The sequence below is a fragment of the Brachypodium distachyon genome, chromosome 1, assembly GCF_000005505.3.
Source record: "Brachypodium distachyon strain Bd21 chromosome 1, Brachypodium_distachyon_v3.0, whole genome shotgun sequence".
Taxonomy (NCBI): Eukaryota; Viridiplantae; Streptophyta; class Magnoliopsida; order Poales; family Poaceae; genus Brachypodium; species Brachypodium distachyon.
The window spans coordinates 67,086,869-67,106,856 of record NC_016131.3 but is presented as its reverse complement, the minus strand read 5'-3'; the positions used below and the strand labels follow the sequence as shown (position 1 = coordinate 67,106,856).

Here is a 19,988-nt window from a genome sequence, read left to right as displayed (position 1 = left end):
CAACTTGTTAGGCAGCGCTTGTTGTTTATTTATACACAAGCTTTCAACCATAATCTAGGCTAGATTAGATAGACTTCACTTTAGTTTCTCCTTGACTCTTAACTCATTTTGTATCGTATTCTAGCATCCCCTTTGCTAGTGGAGTTATATTGTAGTAGAGGCGAAGTGTTAGCACTTAACATGCAATGAAACTTTGAAGATATGCAAACTTATATGATTTTAAAAGCTTCACTGGTCGGCCAATGTTTCGTTACTAGTTGAATAAGAGTAAACCTATTGGGGCCTACAAGAAGCAGGTATCAACCTCTACAGATAGATAGTCTGTTCTAACTTCTAACAAGTGTTAACAAAAGCAGTTATGTGATTCATGTCTGTATCCTAATTCATATCCGAGTGTATTTTCAAGTGGAGTGAGAAAGCCTTATTCCGAAGTCGAAGGCCCTGAATGCGGACTCTTCTTTATATAACACATTTTCAAGATGGTGTGAAAATTTCAGAATGGGTAGCTATCCAGCTGTGAGGAAATTTTGAAAAAGTTGAGGCTAGTCAACATCTAGAAGGCTATTGAAAAATATTCTCCCCGGGCTTCAATCATTTGAAAATCTGCAGTTTCGGTTGTCGGGAGCGTGTAAGTTAGCACGAGGCAAATGCACAATGGCTACTCCTGTTTACGAAATCTTGTCATAGTCAAACACCTCAATGATCTCTTGCATGCTATAATGTTTTCTTTCAACCTATAAGTCAACGAAGATCTGGTTGACAAGATGTAGGGTGTGTTTGGTTTTTGCCCCAGCTAACCCTACCAAATTTTTGGCAGGACCAAAACAAGGACATGACCAAAAAATTGGTGAGTTGTATTTGTTTGGTTTCCGACCACAATACAAATCAATATTTTGACAAAATAGTTTGGGTTGTTGTTTGGTCTGCTGCTAATTTACTTTTTCTCTGCTAATTCAATCAATGGTAATTCACTATTGCTAGAAAACAACAGAGATGAAATAAAAAAAACAAAAGTGCGCATAGAAATCACGGAAGCCGGCAGCCAAATCATTGGCGAACGATTCCTGCGCCCGTTGCTTGCCGGCGTATTGGTGCAAAAATGCACAGGCGCAGGTTGGCAGGGCTTGGCTGGTGTCTTTTTTTCTGCGGGTAGGAAGATGTCATCTCTCTCTTCGAGCATGCTTGTGGGGCAATCATGTTATCGGTGCCAGGTTGGTGGGGTGCAAAATACAATTAGAAACTTCAGGTTAATAGCAGAAATACTACTACACACATTAATAAGATATAAAAAAGGTAAATAATGTTTTGAACAGCCGGTCAAAATCTCGTGTGAAAATGAAACTGCCGACCACAATCGACCGTACATACGAGCAATTATCCTTCTGAATAAACTACACGAACAAGTGCAGCTGAATGCATTTGGGTAGTCCTCGGGACAAGGGGTCGATATACAGTACTGAATAAAGGTTGACTTGACTAGACTTGCGTGTAACGTATCGAAGCAAAACTGTGACTCTCTTGATTCTGACATAGTACTATATGTTGAGCTGACAGTTGCCCATGTCCAGAAGTTCTTTTCTATGGTTGCACTGATAAATTGCAAGGATTCTTTTATGCATATCAACTGCTTATGTGCATGACTGCACTTGTTTAGGTTTCTCCGGACATATGAGTAAAACATGAATATCAATCAAAGCGGGGGAAAATAAACAACAAAATTTGTCAAAACATATCAATACGACATCTAGTTTTAAAACACGTACAAGAAAATAAACAGTGAAAGTGGATCGTAATTTAGATGCTAATTTCAGAATCATATCGCTTCTGAATTTCAGATCTAGCAAAGAAAAAACCCGGTAAAAACCCACCTCCCAAGAATCTCCCGCAACCTCTCTTAAAGCATCCTCGGAGGAACTGCACAGCCTAACAACGAAAGGTTGCATCCACTCGGTGTGGCTACCTGTTTATTTTAGCAAACCCGTTTTTGTAAAATTTACTTTCTTTGGGGGTCAAACGAGTTATTATGGCCTAAACTTAAGCCCATTTAGATGCATATGTACGGGTTAGATCGACCAGGCAGGGCCTTTGCAAGCGCGGGCCGCGTTGTTGGCCTTCTTCGGTGGTCAGTCTTCCCCCAGCGATGCTACATAGGATAAAATCTCACGTGAAAGAGAAAGAAATGATGAAAAAAAAGCAAAAGTCTTCTCTTAATTAAGAGATGATCTCTTCACAAGAATCATAAGACAAAGATAAGGCAAAATTTTCATTATACTAGATTTTGCTTTTTCTTAGCATTTATTTAGTTAATTTCATTCATCTAAGCATTAATTTTAAGATATAACACTAAGAGATAACCCATTGTACAATATGTTTTGTTGTCTTTTCTAATTGACGTGGCACACCTAAGATAACGCAGTCTTATCAACCATTGTACATGCCCTAACGAGGCCTCCTCTAGCAGGCTGCGGACTGGCATTGTCCGGTATTCACGTTGTCGTCCAGGTGTTCACAAGAAACGATGCATTGTGCCAATCGCCTTTTCTGTCCACATCGGCACAGAAAATGTACATTTGGTATGGCTGCGAGTACGTCACGGAAATGTTACACAGAAAAATATCATTCTGTATGTCTGCCTTTTTTAGACAATGGAAACATAAGTTCTGTTCAATCTCTGCTTTTTTTAGATAATGAAAGTTTTTTTACATAACTTCTTAGAGGAAATTGCACATTCCACCACCTATTGGGGACGATGTTGTCCAAAACAGCACTTCTACGAATTTTTTACAGATTTCACCACATATTGATCTTTTTTTTTAGTGCACACCACATATTGATCTAATGAGTTACAGATAGGTCTTAATAACGTGTTAGGTGAGCTAACCACATTTTGACATGTGGACCCCCGCGTGTCAGTGCCAACGTGGACCGAACCCCTTACCACGGTGGACTGGGTCGGATCCGAGCCAACCGATTAAAATGAAATCATGCCCGATTCGGTGGAGGTAGACCCGACCCGACCTGATTTACCATATTTTTGGAACCTAATCAGACGTGATTTCCTTAACCAGTTGGTTCAAAACCCGACCTGGTCCACCGTGGCAAAGGGGTCGGTACACGTTGGCACTGACATGCGGGACCCACAGGTCAGAAATGTGATTAACGTCTAACATGCTATTAGGGCCTATCTGCAACTCATTAGACCAATATGTGGTGAAATATGCAAAAATTTCGTAGAAGTGGTGTTCTGCGCAACAACATTCCCAATAGGTGGTGGAATGTGCAATTTCCTCTAACTTCTTATCAATCTCTTGGAGTGGTAGCTAGTTAGCTACTCATTGGGAGCGAGTAAAGTTCACAGAAAACAAGCTATAAGGACAAAAGTTCCTCTGAAAATTAAAATCTTCTTATGGCTTTTATTTCATAAATCAATGTTGACTAGAGATAATTTGAAAAAGAAAAACTGGCCTGGATCCCCTTTATGTTCTTTCTGTGATCATGCTGAAACAACTGATCATCTCTTCTTTGGTTGTTCTGTTGCTAAGGTGGTTTGGGGGGTGGTTGGATCCTTATTCAACACCAATATGATCCCTAAATTTTTGTGGCAGTTTTATGCTTGGATGTATGCTTTCTTGCCAGGGGAAAAAAAAATTCTATTCTGTTGGACTTGCGGCGGTGGTTTGGGCAACTTGGAAGTGCCGCAATCGAGTAACTTTTGACAACCATATAATGAGATCACCGTTTGAGATCGTTTTTGCTATCTGTTCGTTTCTTGTTTCTTGGTCAGGTTTACAGAAGCCTGTGGATGCTGAACTCGTGAAGGAGGGGGCTAAAACCCTGGTGGCCAACGCCCAGAATCTGATGAGGCGCATGGGGGAAGGCGCGATGACGGTTGCTGCACCTGTGAACCCACTGGCGTGTGCTCGACTCACCAACGATTAGCTTTGGTTGCTGCTGCACCTGTGATGAGAGTTTAAAACTGTTCCTTTTGTGGCCTGGTGGCCGTTTGCCTGTGAACTTTGGTCCGTAATAACACTTAAACCGCTGTGTTAGGTTGTAGGTTAGGGGCAGGTTTTCGTCTTATATTCAAGCCTTGATTGCAAGGCTTGGTCAGTAGGTTTCCTGCCCACGTGGTTACCTGACGGTCTCCCTCCCCTCGTTTTCCCTTGATCTTTCTCTCGTTTATGTTCAAGACTGTTTGTATTTTCGTTATGAAAGTAATGGAAAGAGGAGGGATCCCGGGTTGAAATAAGGACAAAAGTTCCTGAAGTCGTGACTCCTGAGTCCTGAGTGCATAAATTACCACCTTAGTACTGCCAATGATACAGCACTGAATGGTGTACCCCAAAACAGAGGAGAGCATGCATGAGAATAAGAGAAAGCAACAGCTAGATGCATCATGCCAGGACACAGCACAGAACAACAGTCCTCATCAGTCATCGCCTCTCTCTGAATCCAAGAGAAAAAGAAAACACAACAAGCTCCCTGCTAACTTGTGCCGCACTAGACTAACAGTAGGTTTATACTACTTCAAAGCCGGCCCGTGGCTGTGATGCCGGGGGTGGCGGAAGAAATGCGCCGGAGAAGGAGCAGGGGCTGGCATTGTGAAGTTGGAGAGGACGCCGGGGAACGGCCAGGAGGCGTCCGGAGCGGCCGACGGGAGCGGCGGCGCGAGGCCGGGCTGGGCCGTCGTGGGGCACTGGTAGCACTTGGTGAAGAGCCCGAAGGTGTCGATCTGGCGGATGAAGTTGGTCATGCTGGCCCAGCCGCCGAAGCCGAAGCCCACCACCAGCACCCATGCCACCACGAACGCGTTGATCATGTACGTGCCCGTCCATCGCCCCACGAACCGCGGCGGCGGTTCCACCGCGTTCTGCAGTTTCATCACAATAATTAAGGGCATATCAGAAACAGAATACTCGCGCAGTTTTGCCTTACATTCAGTACACTGGTAATATATTACAAGTGCTAACTGTGTTTCGCCAATTAATCATTCATAGGGAGACAGACAGAGCTTGGCGTGCTGCGCCGAGTGACATCTAATCACGACCTAGGCACCTAGGTAGCTCGAAGTGAAAGTGTAAAAAGCAAGCAAGCTACGAGATGCCCAAAGAAAAAAGGCGACAAATCCTGCTGCTAAACTCCGAAGCTAAAGTGAAAGCAAAAGGTTACTGCAGTTCTGAATCATAAAAGGTACAGCTAGTACCTGCGAAAACAGTAAAAAACTGATGAATGGCGAAATGTACCTCACGGGCCGGTGCGGAGCGGTAGGTGATCATGTGCGCCAAGGCCGGGATGATGTAGACGGTGAAGCTGACGAGGAGGGAGCCGACGGCGGAGTTGATGGGCCCGAAGAATGGGAAGACGATGGCGAGGAACCAGATGGGCACGACGACGGGGAGCCTTGCGGCGGCGCGCTTGCAGAGGCTGCGGCAGTCGTGGAGGCCGATGAGCTTCTCCCAGACGAAGTAGAGCGGCGTGCAGGCGAAGCCGAAGGTGATGAACTGGTGGACGAGCATGAGCACCACGGCGGCGTCCCGGAACGCCGTGCGCGGCAGCAGCGACAGCGCGTTGGAGTGCGTCAGCAGGTCGTCCCCGAACGCCCAGTACACGCTCGCCGCCGACGGCAGCGTCAGCGTCAGCACGTACAGCGTCGCCATCAGGTAGATCGCCTTGAACTTCTGCGGACGCCACATCGCGTGCATCACCTCCCTGCACACACGCACGGACGCCCGATTTTAGTTACTGTGAAATGGATTTCCTTACTTTCATGCGTTTGACTACTTTAGACAGCAGATTAATGAGCGTTTGCTCTGATTGATGGAGCGTTGTGTTCTACTGCAAGCCTGCAACGAGGCGACCGGACACTGATCTGAGCTGAAGCGTGGCGTCTTTGCCTTCCATTTTCTTGTGTGTGCAGTGCTGCGGCTCTACAAACTAGAGGTACAGCTAGAGCTACTTGGGCACCTGCATCTGTCAATGGGGGTACCGTAGCTAGCACGGGTCAAGGACTATAGGCAGGAGCTCCTCCCTTTGAATGTCCAAACAATGAATGAGATGAGACGGCCGGAGCACAAGGTTTGTAGCACGGGTAAACAGCTCACACATTTGCTTGTGTGTGAGTGCAGGGTTACCCCGTCAGTGGCTGTGTATGAGCTGAAAAGGAGAGACTGATGCCAAGGCTGAACAAGTGCAGAGAAGTTGTTTGGCTGGCCTTGCCACGGATGGCATATGGGTCATGGGTGGTGTCGTCAGCTTACTAGTTTACCCCTTCAGTTCGAGATGCTCAAAGCAGTTGTGGGCCAACGCTGTCGTGTTCATCCCCAACACGCAAGAAATGGACTACCGTGTACACTTGTGGTTACATTCTGAAACGTGCAGTCTATTCACCAACGCCAGTCTATGGGTTGTTGTGCAATACACAGTGGCATTCGGTGCCTTCGGACTACAGAATTTTGGCGACGTCCCGGAGCCAGAAACCAGTGGTCCAAGGCCGTAAAGATACCTCCACGCCACAAACATGGAATGTGACTACGTGTGACCAGTTCGTGTTTCTTTAATTAGACATGTAGTCATCTACTAATGTAAACTACTGACATTGTTCGCTGTTCGCAGTACTACTACTAATTAACACGAGAAAAAGGGTGGGTGCATGTTTGTTGCCTTACACAGTAACAGCATGGCCTCCGAAGGTGTATAGAATGTTTGTGGCCCCGGTGAAGTAGAGAACCATCTTGGTCGGGCCCGAGTGCTTCACGCCATCAACCTAAAGTACACGCACCCACAAAATGGACAGCACAAAGTGCTCTTCAGTTCATCATAAGGCCGATACGTCAGATCGATGTCACAAACAACGCCAGGCTAACAGACGCACGTACGTACCTGTCCATGGAGGATGGAAGCAATGGCGAGGTACCAGGCCGTGTAGGTGGTCATGACGAGGCCGAGGAATGACCAGATCCGGTAGTTGTGGAACGACGGGATGAACACCGTGGTGGCGCAGCACGCCCCGAAGATGTAGGTCCATGTCCGCTTGTCCAACCTGTCGTTGATGTAGTAGATGTTGCTGCACACCGGACACCAGATCAGAGTATCAGACGCCCTTCTTTACTTATTAGCCAAAGCACTGATGATGCATGCATGCGTGATCTATATGATAACTACACGGTGCGTACCTGGCGCAGGCGATGAGCTGGATGACGGAGCCGAAGAGGAGGAAGGTGCAGTTGAAGGCGAGGCCGACATTTCTCCAGTGCCTCCCAAGCAGCCCATCCAGCACCTCGAACCACTGCAAAATCATTTTATCGTGTCGGTTCTTCAGACAATTGCGTGAAAGACGGGTAACAAATGGGTGTTGCCAGAAACAGTGGGGATTAATTGATCGGTCCGTGTTTCTTCTTAGTTAATATATACCTGGATGACATGGTTCCTGAAGTCTGCCTTCTCCCTCTCCTTCCTGGTCCTGTACTCCACGTACAGGATGCTGATGAGGTACGCAGTCCAGCTGCCCATCAAGCCGTAGAAGAGCTGGAACAGGATGCCGCTGAGCATCCCCAGTTGCGAGAAGGAGTAGGGCAAGGTCAGGAGCACCTGCGCCACCTGATGATGTAGCACCGATAGAAACCACGAGCACAATGTGAGCACTGACAGTAGTAGCAGTAGCAACGGTGTGCTACAGCGCAGCTATCGCACAATATTATCGGCATGAGAAAAAAACGGCCGTGATGGATCTCACCTGGTTGGAGGCGCAACTGAACCAGGCGTCGTAGGCGGAGCCGCCGTGCCAGAGCAGCCCGGAGAGCCGCGACTTTGCGGTGCTGCCGGAGTTGCCGTCTTGCTCCATTTCCACGTACCGCCCGACGCCGATCGTCTCCGGCGCCTTCTCGTCGGCGAGGCTTCCGTTGGCCGCCGCCGCCATGATCACTCTGGCCTAGCTAGTTTTTGCTTTGCTCACACCAAGGTGGCGTGCCGTCTGCTCGCCCGTTTCTTGCGTTCGAGAAGAGCCCTTGGGTTCGTATCCCTCTCGCTATGCCTCTTTCTGTCTAGTGAAGTAAAGAAAGGAGGGGGAGTTGGGGCCGTATATATGCAACGGGGTCCTGGCCGGCCGGGGTGCTAGCAGGGAGCCATGGAGGGTGAACGAAGTTCAACATGTGAGCACAAAGAAAATTGTCTTTGTATGATAATCCCTCTGTTCTTTCCACGAGCTCTCTTGGCTACCAACGGGGAGGGAAAAAGACAAAAGAAAAAGTGAGGCAGCGACTCAGTAGAGCTGATTCGATCTCTTGTCCCATTGTGCTTCTCGGGGAAAGTATCAGGGGAAGCACAGAACTATTGAATTCATACGAGTTCACCTAAAAAATCGATCCATAATATATTTCCACGCTCTCCACACATCGATAGGCTCCACTCGATACATCGACTGTTTATAATCAACGGTTTTGCAATTTCTAACGTGCAAAGGTCATGATTGTAAAGGATTTGTAAGTCTCAATGGGATGGCTATGGATGTCGATTTAGATTCGTGCAAAAATCTTGTGACCTTGAGTTGGTTGACTCTTCGACTCATGACCTCCCAACCAGTTCACCCAAAAGATCGACCAAATGGAGAAAAAAATGCTTAATCTATTTCAACGTCCTCATGTTGTCCTCGTGTTGTCTAGACGTGGGATCGATGAATGTCGGGTCTTATACTTAAAACCTCATGGTTCTAATATCATATTGAATTGAGACATCTAACCAGTTCATTTAAAGATCTCAAATATATTTCAACAAGAACGATAGTTCGGGTACCCAATTACAAATTGAAGAGCTTGTCTCACCGGCATAGTCACCTCATAATTAGTTAATAGAACATTTGTATATTTATATTTACTAATGTGGTTAGTCCAGCTTACGAGCTTGGTGTTATGTAGCTTGTTTATTGGATGCACAGAGTAAGGTCAAGATATAGCGGGTGAGTTTTGAGAGGTTGACTTCCAAAAATCTGGATAAAACTTACAGTGTTATTAGACAATTGTTGTTGGTTTTTGTGTTGATTGTATTGATCTATTGTAAGTACTACTTTTTCAATCAATCAAAAACTAAGTCAACTTTATCTAGGGAGTGGAATTGACATTTATTGAAAAATGCGGAGACCATTTTCTGCAATGAAACCTGTCTCACGACAATCAACTTCTCCATCACCTGCTACAAATCAATTGTCGAGGATCAAATTCACTTGCAGAAAACACATGGGATCAACACAAAGCACGGTAATTCAAAATAACACATTAAAAAAAAATGACCGTCGTCTGTACGCCGTTACGAGTCTAACCACCTCAACACCATGAACGTTATAGATTGCCACGAAATTGCTAAAAAGTTCAGCATGGTTTTAATTTAGTCTCGTTAGCGTTCAGCAAAGGAAAATGATTATTTTTGTGGATGTATGCCGCGGCGTGCGAGTACTGGCTTTTTCCTTCCACACCCTGCGAGAACGAGCCCTGGAAGTCGCTTTGTGCTAGGCAGACCCAACGGCGACACAAGGGACTGGATCCGCGTTAAGGCGATTTGGCGGCCGGGAGTGACCCAGGGGCCACGGCCACCTGGTTCGGGGACATTCCTTTAGTCCAGTACGGTGTTCCCGTCCGGCGACTCTCCTTTTGGGCGGGCCTAACCAACTTGATAAACTAATCTCCTGTTCGTGCCCCACGCATAAAACTCTGTCCCCGTCACTAGTAGCCCATCTTTTGCTTACCTCTTTTTTTAGGGAGTGGCTAGGTATAAGTCGCTCAGTCGATGTGTGTGTGCCGTGTGCGTGTGTGTTTGTGTTGGTGTGTGTGTGTCCGCTGTGTGTTCAGTCAGTGTGTGCGTTCATTTGTGCGTACGCGTGTATCTGTGCGTGTGTCTGCCAACGTGAAATTTTAAGTGTATTTATAAAAATTGCACTTGAAATTTTTAAAAAATTGTTGGTGAAAGTTTTACAATTGTACTGACATTTTTGTGTGCAACTTCAAAATTTGCATGGATATTTATATGCATTTTTCTTAGGCTGAAACTATAACAACGATCAAATTTTAAAAAATTGCAAGTAAAATTTATGTACAATTTTAAAAATTACAGGTAAATTTAATGCGTGGTATTAAAAATTGCAGGTGAAAGTTTATGCACGATTCTAAAAAATTGCAGGTGAAAGTTTATGCGTGTTTCTAAAAAATTGCAGATGAATTTTTTGTGCGATCCTAAAAATTGTAGTGAAAATTTATGCACGATTCTAAAAATTGCGGATGAAAATTAGCTAGCATTGCTATTTTACGGTTAGTGCAGAATAGAAGCCACGATGAAAACAAAGGAAGTGAAGGGAAACAAAAAATAAGCAAAAGAGGAATCAAGAGATAAAAAAGCAAATAAATAAGAAAACAGAAATAATAAAGGAGTCGAAAATAGAAAGAATAATAATAGTACAAACAAAGGAAAGTCAAGGGGACCAAAAATAAAAATAAAAACAAAAAGGAAAAGAAAGGTCAATGGGCTTCGCACACACGATCTAGGCAGAAAGACGGCTAACCACTGAACCAACCAGGTGCTCTTGTTCATTGTCGGTCATTACTTTATTTACCACGTAGCTGTCTGTACACAGTACCAGCACGAATCACGACGCGGATCCGACGGACCACGCTGTCGACTGAGAATTACAAATTCTCAGGCGACTGTTTCCTAGCAATTCCGCTTTTTTGACACTGCCGAATATTAAATGTTACCATGGTCCTGGCTCCCTGCATTTCATGTCGACGATGTCGTTCCTTGAGAACAGAAAGTTCAATTCCTTGAAGAAAGGATGAGAAGGAAGATAGGAAAATCACTTCGTCTGGTTGGCTAAACGAACTCCGACGCATCCATCGTGCATGGCCGAAATGCTGCCCGGGGAGCAAGACTCCGTGTTAGATGTCGCGCCTTCGTTCCACAGTATCTTTTTACTGGAAGACGGATATATAAGATAAGATAAACAGGGCCTCGAGCAGGTTAATCCGTTAGGTCTCAAGTCCGGCGCGCATCCGGCCCGGATAAGATCTCCTAGTCTGGCAGCTGGTTGTTTTGAGTTTTCTGAAGTCTTCAGTGTTGATCCTAATAAAAGATCTGGTTTGGCGCTGTCATTAGTTATGCGGCGAGTTAGCGATCGAGGGGGAATAAATTGTCTGCTTACATCCTGCGGCAGACATCTCTTACTGTCCGTAACTGAGGAGAATCTTCAGAAAGTCGGGAAAAGCTACAGCTGGGTGCCTCCTCCAAAGGCCAAATGCCGTGAAAATTCCTTCGGCTTTGCATTCGCTCAACAATGGCCTCAAAGCGTTGCAATGAGTGTCCCGGCCTCCCAGGCTTCTAGCCTCCCAAAGCTTTGTCGAGGCGAAAAAGCCAGGGCTGCTCATTGCTCTACAACTATCTTTTGACGGTGGAGCATCCTGGACAGCTGGGCTGCATGCATTCTCGTATGTGGGTTTAGTTGGAGCACAACGTGGTTGCCAATTAAGCAAACACTTTGCATCGTTTGTTATCTGGCCTGAGAAAACATTAATGACCAAATTTAGTTACTCACGAAGTGCTTGATGGGGAAATTATTTGTGGGCAAGCAATGAGGTGATTGCCAAGGAAGAACACACAATTACAGATGCACCGTAGTGACAAATACTAAAGCAGCGGTACCTTACTACCTTATCTCCAAAGCTGTACAAAAACAAGCAGGCATCTGCATCTTCTATATATGATGACACGGCATCATATCTGGATACCTGTCATGCATATGCTTTCTGCTCGCTCTCGTCTGAAGAGAAAGCCAGATTGATCGACTGGAGTTATAAGAGCGGTTCTCCTACAGAATCGCGGGCTTATAAAAAAACAGGGAAGCAAAACAAGTACATCTGGTGATGTCTCATTAACACTCAACCCCCATAGCTTGAAGAAGTTTTGTGTTCAGACTAAGAACCCCGAAGTGTAAAACATACACAAGAGTCAAGAGACAGAGGTATGTGGCGTTTGTACCATCCGGTAATACATGCCAAGGTCTGATGAAAAACACTTAGCTAAAAGCAAGCGTGGCACTTAGCTCATTCTCATTTGGTTTTTAACAAAGCCACTTTCGTCTCGCCATCTTTTTGCAAAGAAGTATTGTCTCTTCTACACGTCCGAAAAGTCCTCACGAGCTGCGAGCCGCAATCGATTGGGAATTTTTTTTTTGTTCACATGTTGTAGTTGGCTCTGCCATGAATTTGATTCCGAGTATCAAATGATGGTTATAATTCGTTATGAGTACATTTGGTTCCAGTATGCAGAGGCAAATACACGCAGCCTGTTCTATCCATCATCTGTGCAATGTACAAGGTACTAAATCTCTAATAATATCTGAAAGTACCCTGGACAAGCATCCTGAGACGAACGCGGCATCATGTCTCCAATTTGCAGATTGCTTTGGCACCCTTGTATAGATAGATGTCAGGTGGCCTGAAGAATGTCCTGCAGTGGCTTGATAAATATGCACATGGATTAGTATATTGTTTTTAACCACTGCAACTACACATCTTTTCTCGTGGTTATATATGGCCCTGAACACAGCTTTTCCTGGGATCAGACAAAGAAAACTCGTCTGTCGGTAAACAATGCCTGTCGTCTGATGATGTACAAGGTACCGAGTCTCTAATAATATCCATCATCTGCGCAATGTACAAGGTACTAAATCTCTAATAATATCTGAAAGTGCCCTGGCCAAGAATCCTGAAACGAACGCGGCATCATGTCTCCAATTTGCAGACTGCTTTGGCACCCTTGTGTAAATAGAAGTCAGGTTGCCTGAAGAATGTCCTGCAGTGGCTTGATAAAGCTGCACATGGATTAGAATTGTTTTTAACCACTGCAACTGCACATCTTTTCTCGTAGTTATATATGGCCCTGAACACAGCTTTTCCTGGGATCAGACAAAGAAAACTCGTCTGTCGGTAAACAATGCCTGTCGTCTGATGAGTGTTTTGGATAGCAGAACAAAGCTGCCAAATGAGCATTGAGTACGGTTAGCTTGGAACCAAAGGATCCCATGTACTGATACTGTAATACATGTGCATTCAAAACAGCGGGACTGCCAAAGAAAAACTGTTCTGACAGTTGTATTATTTCATACTCGACAACTTTAATCAACCGAGTTACTGGCACAGTGACTGATAAAAGTTTCCCTTTTCTTAAATTTTCACCTTCCCGTGTAAATGAATTCATGATGTGATTCCAGTATTCACATTCAGCTAGTGGAATAAAAAAAAAACGCAGACTAATTGCCATCCAAAATACCTGAAGTGCATCTTGCTAATTGGAAACATGAAAGCATATGCACGAAGCTATGATCTACATGTGGTCATGATTAGCGATTCCGGTGAGCACTCCGCCTATATAGGTACTTTTCAGCTGCTCTAGTGTCACTCTAGTCTTTTCAATAAGTTACAACCTTTTAACTTTGCGAGATTGTTCTTTATTACTGCCGTTCGCAGAACCCTAGTGCTAGCAAGTATATAGCTGAATTATACCCTCATTCGAAACTTATGCTAGTTATACTTTTGAACAAACATTTCACATCCACTAGTACGTACGTACACCTAATCTGCATGACCACCTGCACCGAAATATTTTGCCCTGCTGCTAGAGCTAATATTCGAATCATTAGTTTACCATGACTTTCGCCATTTTAAAGATCGCCTATTATTTTCAACGCTAACAGCACCAACGCCAGGGGCCGGCACGGCATGATGCAATTTCGCGGCCGGGGGCGTGCGCGCATCGCACACCATGGTGGTAAAGCGACTTTTGCCCGGCATACCACGCACCAGGGCACCACACACATATGCGCCACCGGCCACCGCCAAGCGCCGGGGGCGCGCGCCAGAAGGGATGGCAAATGGCAATGAATGGCGGGAGAGCACGAGGCTGTGATGAAGCTCGCTCATTCTCTTTTGCGAACCCGTGGCAATAGCAGTAGACTGTAGTAGTGTACAGCTAAGGGGCGCGTTGGACTCAATATATGATAGTCCCGCGATAGATCAGGCTCTCGAGGAGGCCGGGGCACGTCACGCCGGACGTACGCAGCCATGTCCCATGTCCATAGGCTGCGCGGTAGCCAGGAAAGCGCTCGGCCGGGCAGAAAGAGATATAAGCTACAGGGCCGGCCGGGCGCAACACCAATACACCATGATTAGCGCCCTGCGTCATCGCCTCCTGAATACGCAACACTTCGTCCTCGATCTCCCACCCTTGCTTGCTTGCTTAGCGAGAATCCACAGCCACATATTCAGAGAACGGGCCTCCGCTTCCATATATGCAGCAGGGCGCCCTTAATTTCTCGCGCGCATTAGTCGTTACCTGAGCCTCAATGGGAACATTCAACATTGCGACCCTTGCATGATTCACAGTGCATGTGGCGCCTGTCCGGCGAGGTGGATACATGCATGATGGCGAAGTGTACACACGTTCAGCCAAATATAGCTGCCGTACACGTGTACGTACGGTGTCAGTGTTAATCACGTACACTCAGTCACCACTGCGCCAGTCCCACGAAACAATAGTTGGGTTTGCCCAAAAGTCAATAACACGAAGACACACGAGAATCACCAAATTATGGCCAAAGGCAACCTGTCGTGCCTTGTCTTTATTTCTGTTGTAAATCTCACGTTACAATCTTGTGTTACGAAGGCCAGCCCCCCATGTATATATATACACATCCGGCAAGACTGCTGTATTTTTATTCGAACTACAAGACATAATACTACTAGGACTTGGACTCAACCTTGCACGTGACTACTCCAATCCAGCCTACACGTATACTACTTGCACGTAGCAGACATACATGGATTAGTAATGCATAAACCTAAGTCTACTTAGACTCTTATACAAGATTAGTCTAACAACAATGCAGCCTTATTTTCATCGAGCTATGAGGATATATAGGAGGCGACATCGTTTGGGACCAAGCTAGATTTGGAGCACGCTCGATCAAAGCCCTTGATCAAAGTAGTACGTAGGCCACGAGTCATGACGCCGGACAATGGGATCAGGTCAAAGACTCAAAGCTACCTCGCTTTTGCGCGGCCGGCGCGCGTGGCCGTCCCAAATTAAACCCCATCTGCTACGTACCCAGCCGCAGTTGAATCCACAAAGTGGCCGCGCACACCTTTCGTATGCTTCAAAAGGGTCCGTAAAAGATGCGCGGCGTTTTTAGTTTCGCTTTTACGAGCATCATCATCCATTTTGACATGGAGTTGCACCCCGGGGACGCTTCAGGGAAATCGATCGCCGCCGTCCGATGCATGATATAATTAACATGCTAGCTAGGTGTCAATTATATATACCGACTCTGATACATGCCTGTAGATCGAGCGGAGATCGAGGCCGGGTGGGTGCAGAGTGAGGCAATGGCTGATGAGTGATGATGAGCTTTTATCAGACAGTGCGGAGGAATCTTGGAAGAACAAATCCAGCATCAATTGACATATTCGACAGATGCTCATCTCAGCACTTTGCCTTTTTAATCATAGCATCACATGGAAATCGGACGGGAACGTGAATAAACCATGTGACACCCTCCTCTGCATGCAGGTAATCAGAAGGCAACATTTTTCTCTTTTTCGAAAATGGAAGCTTTATTATCTCAATGGCATATCGAAGATATACACAAAGAGTATCACACCCCCGGCCTCTGCGTCAAAAACGCACGGCGCCAAACATTTTTCTTCTTTATGAATTGTTACCCAGGAATTTCTTTGCGAAGTTATCTTGTCGTTTCAATGTTTCAAGTGTAATTGTGGGAAATACTTTAAACTTAGTTCTGGCCTTGAAGTAAATCTACAAGCTATTTCTATGATTTTATCACCCCTATAGCCTATACTTCACAAAAAGAACTTATCGTACTGTACAACATTTAGAGAATATATAATTAGAAATTGTATTGGATAAACAATCAACCGTCCGGATCGTCAACTTACAAATAGGATATATCATGTCAGATTTTCAAAAACTTATTTTAGAGTTGTATATGTTAGTATATTTTTCTATAAAATTTGACAAACTTTTAAACGTTCTGTTAGGACACAACTAGAACATTTTATAATAAGGAAGGGGGGGGGTGTTTAATAGTCATGTACATTAAAGAAATTCATCGGGCTTCACAATTTTATTCTTATAAATCAAAAAAAGAAGGGTGTGGTTCAGTGTGTTCACCACTGTAATAAAGTATGAAACTTATTCTTGGGAATGCAAACATGATGCCGCAAATGTCCCACTTATAATTCAATTATCAAATCTCCTATTCAAATTTCGGCTTAAAATTTGATTAATTTTTTTAAGAATTGAACTAGAAGCGGGTCATTCCGGGGATGACTCTTGCATCCCTACTAATTCTCGTACCACATAAATTGGTGTTGTGTTTTACTTGTACTCCTTGAAAGGTGAAACCCATTTTCGTTGTAAAAAGGTGTTCACTTTTTTATACTCCCTCTGTTCAACAAAAGATGTCTCGAGTTTGTCAAAATTTTGATGTATCTAGAAAAATCTTCACATGTATAGAAAATATGTTCACTTTTTTTATAGAAAAACTTCACATGTATAGAAAATGGGAAACCGATTTTCGTTGTAAAAAAATCATGTATATCATTTGAAATGTTTTTTTGTTGTACAGTGAATCGTTCACAAGGGTAGACAAATGTGGAATTTTTTTCCTGAGGTCTAAAATATATTCCCGTACATAATAAAAATGTTTATCCTATCATAATTATTTGTTCTAAACTGCAGAATATTCGGAATTTTAACCTATTGGCCAAAAAAAAAATCTTCATTCTCAAACTGTTCCGCTAGTACAAATAAAATATCGAATATCGAAATCTTTTATATCCAAGCACGAGAACGTCACCTTTCCTGCCTCCACCAGGCCATCATTTATCTGTCCCTCCGTGCATCGCTCTCGCTCCGTCCGTGGGGCAGAATTAGCTCGATTCCTTTGAGCACGTGGGCTGTTCAAATCGTTTGGCCCAACTACCTCCACGTTCCAATTCCAAAAGAGAAAAACAGCCCGGTTCTAGTTATTGTTTAACTCGAAGCCCATGCGGCACACAACAGCCCAGGACAGACGGCCCATCTTCAAACCAACCTTACTGTTTAACTCGAAGCCCATGCGGCTTGATTGATTGCACGGCTGATTCCTATGATTTTTTGTGTCTTGATTCTGACGTGAGTAGTGTCGCGAATCCGGCAAGCAAAGAGACGGTAAAGTCGTCGATTCACAGTGTATTATCATGTGGTCTGAAGTCAAAGCAGAATAAACATGCGTAACTTGGAAGAAACGTTAACCTGAGGAAGGAGTAAAGGTATACCTCCCCTGGTGCTGAAACTACTCTTCAATGAATACATTATCATTTCCGCTCAACAAATTACACAAGGTAATAAAGGTTAGCCAACTACTTATCCTAAGCCTGACATAAAGCTATCTAGCCCTCTGGAAGGCTGCGATCCATGTGCAGATATTTTTGTTTAATCGGTCAGTACTCATCTCTGCTTTTGGATCTTGGCCGCCCCGCCGGCCGCCGCCCTTTTCTTGGCCTTCGCCCGAGTGTTTATCTCTGCTTCCGTCACGGCAGAAGAGCCGCGCCGGTTAAGGACACTACCCGTTGCGCGTGCATTGCCGCTTAGAGGAGCACGATTGCGACGCCGACGGCGAGGAGGAGCTGTGACGCATGGGCGGCAATGGAGGCGCCGCCGCCGGTCGAGAGTAGCTCGCCGCTGCCGTAGACCATCGTCCCGTTCGGGGGCGGCATGACGGCTGCCTGCGGGTTCTCGTCGATGTACTTCCCGCTGGTGAGAGCAAAAAAAACAAACACAAACAAGCAAATTAAGCGAGACATACGGCACAAAACACTGGTACATACGGGGTTAGAATACACATACGGTTAGAATACGGCACAAAAGTTAAGTTCAGAATGACACTGGTAGCAATGGCAGATATTTTTGGAGATGCATTGCAGATATTTTGTACAAGGCGTGAATGCGCACGCTGGGTACTGTGACTACTGTGTGAGGATTCCTGCGCGGGGGAACATGGGAGGCAGTTGGGACGAGGACAGGGCAAATCAATGCCCACGGCCGTATGGGGCCGCACGCGCGAAACGGCTAGAAGCCTGTTCACGTCAGGGCTGCTCACCTCGGTGCCTCGGTGTCTTATGCGCGTGCGGTACCTATCGCGTGGGTTCTGGCCGTTGCCGTCTGCATTTTGGCCGTTGAAGAGGCCGCTGCGGTCCAAATGATGTGACCGTACTACTACCACCTTTTTGTCAGAGTGTAGCGTGGAGAAACAATTCCAGACGGTACTAGTCGCAACGGCAATCAAATGAATTTTTTAACCAAGCAATGGATAGCAGCGGGGAGTGTGAAACTGAACCGCGTTGCAGCGGTGTACCACGACGCGGACTGCATCGACCTAGCACTCTGAAGTTTGTTTATGGGCACTGCCATTTTGCATCAGTACTATCAGCCTAGCAGGTATTCCTACTTGCCCCGTATGTTGTAAAATGACGTGGATGTGTGACCAGGTTCTAATCATCCTTTCGCGCCATTTGGCCCATTGCTTAATTTCTTTGTTCAATTTTCTCAAATATATTGTACTCCGTATGATAAAAACGAGTGGGCCGCAAGTGAAGAATTTACCTGGTGGTGCTCGGGCAGAAGGTGATGGCGTAGTTGGTGCCGGCAGCGCAGGTGAAGGTAGATGTGGAGTCGTCGTAGGCGTAGCTGTACGCGCGCGGGCACGCGCTCTTGAAGAACTGCGAGTAGGTCGACGGCCGGCACGTGTTGGGGCTCCCGTAGGCGCCGCTGCAGCAGTACTGCGGCGACCCGAACGCCTCGCACGCGCTCCGGCACGCCACGGCGCTCCCGGCTGCCACAGCGCTGGCACTGGCACCCGCCGTCGACATGACCTTAAGGTCGGCCGGGCACGCGCCGTTCAGGTCGACGAGGCACCCCGTGGCCATGCACTTGGGCCCGGCGCCGGCCGTGGAATTGGCGGCAGCGGCGGCAGAGGCCGCGGCAGCGCCCTGCGGCACGATGAGCATGGGGAGGTTGTAGCCGTCGACGAGGCTGACGTCGAAGAAGTCCATGCCGCCGGAGCCGTCGAGCGTGAACTCGACCAGCGAGGCCGGGGGCGCGGCGCCGCCGCCGTTGCACTGGAGCACGCCCGAGCCGCAGTCGCCCGTGGCGCAGACGAACCTGCCGGTCGCGGCGTCCTGGGAGCAGAGCGTGCGCGCCCACATGCGCCCGGACCAGCTCGCCGGCGCGTCAATCGTTGCCGAGGCCCCCTGCGCCAGCGCGAACCCCGTCGTCGGCAGCGGCGCCGTGCCCGCGCCCGACAGGAGGCCCGGCCACACCGTGTAGCCGCAGTTGTTGGTCATCGTGAACGTCGCCGACCGCGCAGCTGCAAGAACTCGAACTCATCAGCCACACGCCCACGCGCACATCAATCAAACAAAGAACGGTGGACATTGCAAAGAGGCAGAGTACCTGGAAACAGAAGAGCAAGCGACCAGAGACAGAGAGCGACATGAGCCGGGCTGCGTGCCATTCTTTTCTCACTCTTGATTACTTCAGTCAACAGGGCCTCAAGCACCAAGCTCTGTGACTCTGCTCTCCTCGCCTCTGCTTTTGCGTAATGTAATGTATTGATGGGCCGGGAGGGTGACCAAGTGAAGACGGTCAGTTGACTTATATAGACGGCGCGGCCCAAACAGGGAAACAAAGGGAACCGAATCTGCCCAACGGACACTGCAGGTGGGCCCACAAGGGGACAATGTCGGCAACGGCTCTCGCCGGCTCTGTATCTTGTCCTTACGCGCTTGCCTCGGCGGCCGTGCTTGGCGCCGACGAAGTTGCCGCCTGAAATATCTAATCAGGCGAGAGCCAGGAAAGATTTGGTGCTGTCGAACTCTGTTTATAGAGAGGTATTG

General features: G+C 46.5%; 2 protein-coding genes across 2 annotated transcripts; both read right to left on the bottom strand.

The window, feature by feature from the left end:
• Positions 1 to 4,258: 4,258 nt before the first annotated feature.
• LOC100821781 (auxin transporter-like protein 3) lies at positions 4,259 to 8,042 on the bottom strand. The gene is made up of 7 exons (XM_003561780.4): positions 7,733 to 8,042; positions 7,411 to 7,596; positions 7,173 to 7,285; positions 6,880 to 7,063; positions 6,666 to 6,763; positions 5,244 to 5,709; positions 4,259 to 4,870 (listed from the first exon to the last, which is right to left on the bottom strand). The coding sequence occupies exons 1-7, from the start codon at positions 7,913 to 7,915 to the stop codon at positions 4,523 to 4,525; spliced, it is 1,578 nt and encodes a 525-aa protein (XP_003561828.1). The 5' UTR covers positions 7,916 to 8,042; the 3' UTR covers positions 4,259 to 4,522.
• Positions 8,043 to 17,268: 9,226 nt separating this feature from the next.
• LOC100821468 (thaumatin-like protein 1b) lies at positions 17,269 to 19,936 on the bottom strand. Its single transcript, XM_003561779.4, has 3 exons — positions 19,546 to 19,936; positions 18,697 to 19,459; positions 17,269 to 17,847 (listed from the first exon to the last, which is right to left on the bottom strand). Exons 1-3 carry the CDS (start codon positions 19,604 to 19,606, stop codon positions 17,682 to 17,684), a joined length of 990 nt encoding a protein of 329 aa, XP_003561827.1. The 5' UTR covers positions 19,607 to 19,936; the 3' UTR covers positions 17,269 to 17,681.
• Positions 19,937 to 19,988: the final 52 nt, after the last annotated feature.

Excerpts from the sequence above, each read along its gene's own strand:
- LOC100821781 (XM_003561780.4), bottom strand. The coding sequence starts at position 7,915 with ATGGCGGCGGCGGCCAACGGAAGCCTCGCCGACGAGAAGGCGCCGGAG. Across the intron at positions 7,064-7,172 it reads CAGCTCATCGCCTGCGCCAG|CAACATCTACTACATCAACG; the intron begins GTACGCACCGTG and ends TCCGGTGTGCAG. Across the intron at positions 5,710-6,665 it reads GGAGGCCATGCTGTTACTGT|GGAGGTGATGCACGCGATGT; the intron begins GTAAGGCAACAA and ends GCGTGTGTGCAG.
- LOC100821468 (XM_003561779.4), bottom strand. The coding sequence starts at position 19,606 with ATGGCACGCAGCCCGGCTCATGTCGCTCTCTGTCTCTGGTCGCTTGCT. Across the intron at positions 19,460-19,545 it reads GCTTGCTCTTCTGTTTCCAG|CTGCGCGGTCGGCGACGTTC; the intron begins GTACTCTGCCTC and ends GAGTTCTTGCAG. Across the intron at positions 17,848-18,696 it reads TTCTGCCCGAGCACCACCAG|CGGGAAGTACATCGACGAGA; the intron begins GTAAATTCTTCA and ends TGCTCTCACCAG.